The sequence below is a fragment of the Cornus florida genome, unplaced genomic scaffold, assembly GCF_030987335.1.
Source record: "Cornus florida cultivar Cherokee Brave unplaced genomic scaffold, ASM3098733v1 CherokeeBrave_3.0.0_Hap2_Chr09, whole genome shotgun sequence".
Lineage (NCBI taxonomy): Eukaryota > Viridiplantae > Streptophyta > Magnoliopsida > Cornales > Cornaceae > Cornus > Cornus florida.
The window spans coordinates 81,377,306-81,380,300 of NW_026775579.1; the positions used below are offsets into that span (position 1 = coordinate 81,377,306).

The window sequence follows — 2,995 nt, forward strand, 5'->3', positions numbered from 1 at the left end:
ATGAATCAAAATCCCTCAAAAAGTTTTAAAACTTGTTCGTTTCCAACAGGTACACCTTGGTAATGAATTTGTGGTATCAACCAAAAACTTTAATATACAATTGTTTATAGATTTATATTTTTAAAGTTTGAATAGCACTTTATTCTTTTCAAAGGAAGACAAAAATGATTCACAAGTAATTAAAAAAATAGAACAATGAAAATTTTTTATTTTGTTGAAAGTTTTCTTCATATCTATGTTCTGGAAACTAGGTAACAGTAAAACATACTCTCATATAACACTTTTTTTTAAAAAAAATGGTTATTTTTTTCCACATTTCTTGAGAAGTATTTACATAAAATAATAATAATAAAAAAAAAAAACCATGTTTCTTTATAAAAAAAATTACATAAGCATAGAACATAGAGTCAAAAGTCAATACATTTCAGTAAAATATGGAATATTCTAAAAAAATAATAATGCGAGTGACATGGGAAGACACTCTGCACAAAAAATTTGATACCCATGTTGAACTTTTTGTTTTTGGTGTGAAATGACTGAACTACCCTCCCGTACACTTCACCTACACAACCTATCTTCTCTCTCTCAGCTCATGATTTCTCTTCCATCAGCGAGAGTGCAGGAGGGAGGGGGAGAGAGAGAGAGAGATCAGAGAATGGATGGTGGGGTGAGCAAGATACTGGTATTTGGGGGAACTGGATATGTAGGTAAGTGCATGGTGAAGGCAAGCATCAAGATGGGACATCCAACATATGTCTATGGAAGGCCACTCACACTCGATACTAACCCCTCCAAATTACAACTACACGAGGAGTTACAATCCATGGGCGTCACAATCATCCAGGTAATTTAATTCTGTCACTTTGATTTTCAAACATATATATATATATAATATGTCATATCTCTCACTCTCATGAGTCATGACTGCAGGGAGAATTGGACGAGCATGAGAAGCTTGTATCAATCATGAAAGAAGTGGATGTTGTAATCTCTACACTTGCAATCCCTCAGGTTTTGGACCAACTTAATATTATCAACGCCATGAAGATTGCTGGTAATATGAAGGTACACTTATCAATTGTATTATATATATTGAAGAGAAATATGACCGACAGTGGTTCAATGTATATATATTAATAAAAAATTTCTAATTTTGAACGCTACAGTAACTATCGTAAGCCCTATTTATGGTTTGTCCATTTTTGGTGATGTCGCCCAATCATACTCAAAAAGAAATGTTTGATGCAAGGAATGCTAGCTATATATATGCTTACCACATGCAGGTATATGAAGATGGTACTCATCAACAATTTTTATTTAATTTTTTTTTCTCAAAAGTTACAATAAACATGTACACACTCACAATATTACTCTTAGCAATACTCGAATACTCAATCTATGTATCATATCATCAGCACTAATGCCCATTAGTGATCAACAAAAAAAATTTCATAACACATTACAAAAATAATGAAAATTTGATCCACATTTTAGAACTTTTTCCTTATAATCAATCGTATTATATAAATTGAAGTCCCACCTTAAGTACTTTTTGTTTTTGTTTTTTCTATTATGTCACTGTCATGTATGTACCTGCAGCGATTCATTCCATCAGATTTTGGATGTGAAGAGGACAGAATAATTGGTTTGCCCCCATTTCAAGCTTGCCTTGACAAAAAGAAGAAGATTAGAAGGGCAACAGAAGAGGCTGGGATCCCTTACACATATGTTTCTTCAACTTGTTTTGCTGAATACTTCTTTAATCATCTGTTCCATCCACATGACCAACCAGAGGAACTGGCAATATATGGCACCGGTGATGCCAAGGGTATTTCCTTTTTCAACTATACAATAAAGGACTTCTTTATTTCTTCAGTTATCTAATAACAATACTTTCTATTCTCATAGATTCGAAAATGAAACTGTTTTCTAAAAACTGAACCAAACAAATTTAATTCGTTAGTACCCTCATTTACGAGGGCTGGCTTTGACGTAATGGTAAGATTGCTCTATTGAGACCTTCAGGTCACGGGAGGACAGGTAAGACTGTGTACATCAAACCCTCCCCAGATCTCATAGTGGCAGGAGTAATATTGTTAATCTCTGTGCTCATTTCTTTTAATCTGCAATGTCATGTATAGTGGCGTTTGCATCTAAAGAAGACATTGCCATTTATACAATTAAAGTGGCAAATGACCCAAGGACCTGCAACAAAACAGTCTTGCTCCGGCCTCCACACAATGTTATGTCTCAACTAGAATTGGTATCACTTTGGGAGAAGAAAACAGGTCGAAATCATAGGAAGGTTCATGTTTCAGAGGAGGAGATTGTGAAGCTTTCAGAGAGTAAGGATGTTTCTACACCATTTTTCTAAATAGTATTAGTCTAATGTCTTATATGCTAACCATGTGGCTAAAGCTTGAGTTTTTAAGACAGTTCAAATTTTAATTTTCTTGCAGCCTCAGAACATCCGCATAATGTACAAGCTTCAATCCTTCATAGCATATTTGTGAAGGGGGACACAACAAACTTTGAACTAGGAGAGGATGACATTGAGGTGTCAGAGCTATATCCGGACTTTGAGTACACAAAGATTGACCAAATCATTGATAGTTTTGTTGCTAATCCACCAAAGCTCGAGTATACAGCATTTTGATCCATCCTAGAGTTCTTCGGTACGTACTTCTCACGGACTTCTTGGATATATGATAAGATAAAATATGTCTTGTGGCTTTAGAACTTGTTCTCAATAATCAGTATGATTTGTGGAACTAATAAGATTGACCAACAATCCAGTTGCTTGTATGCTGTGCATGATCTCCAGTTTGCTGCAGTTTGGGCTTATGTTTTGGTTTAGGCTTTCAATGTTGTTTATGTTCTGTTTTATTTTTCAATGTTGTGGCTTTCTGTAGTTTTAGGGGATTTGATGTTGTTGTTCAGTTCACTAATTGCCTTATTGGTTTCCATGAAAATGTGAATGTTATTTGTAAAATTG

The 2,995-nt window shown here is 34.5% G+C and overlaps 1 protein-coding gene across 1 annotated transcript; it reads left to right on the forward strand.

Annotated features, from left to right (window-relative positions):
- The first annotated feature begins 655 nt into the window (after positions 1-655).
- On the forward strand, positions 656-2,995 carry LOC132274618 (eugenol synthase 1-like). Its single transcript, XM_059775940.1, has 5 exons — positions 656-844; positions 931-1,065; positions 1,600-1,828; positions 2,142-2,345; positions 2,460-2,995. Exons 1-5 carry the CDS (start codon positions 656-658, stop codon positions 2,654-2,656), a joined length of 954 nt encoding a protein of 317 aa, XP_059631923.1. The 3' UTR covers positions 2,657-2,995.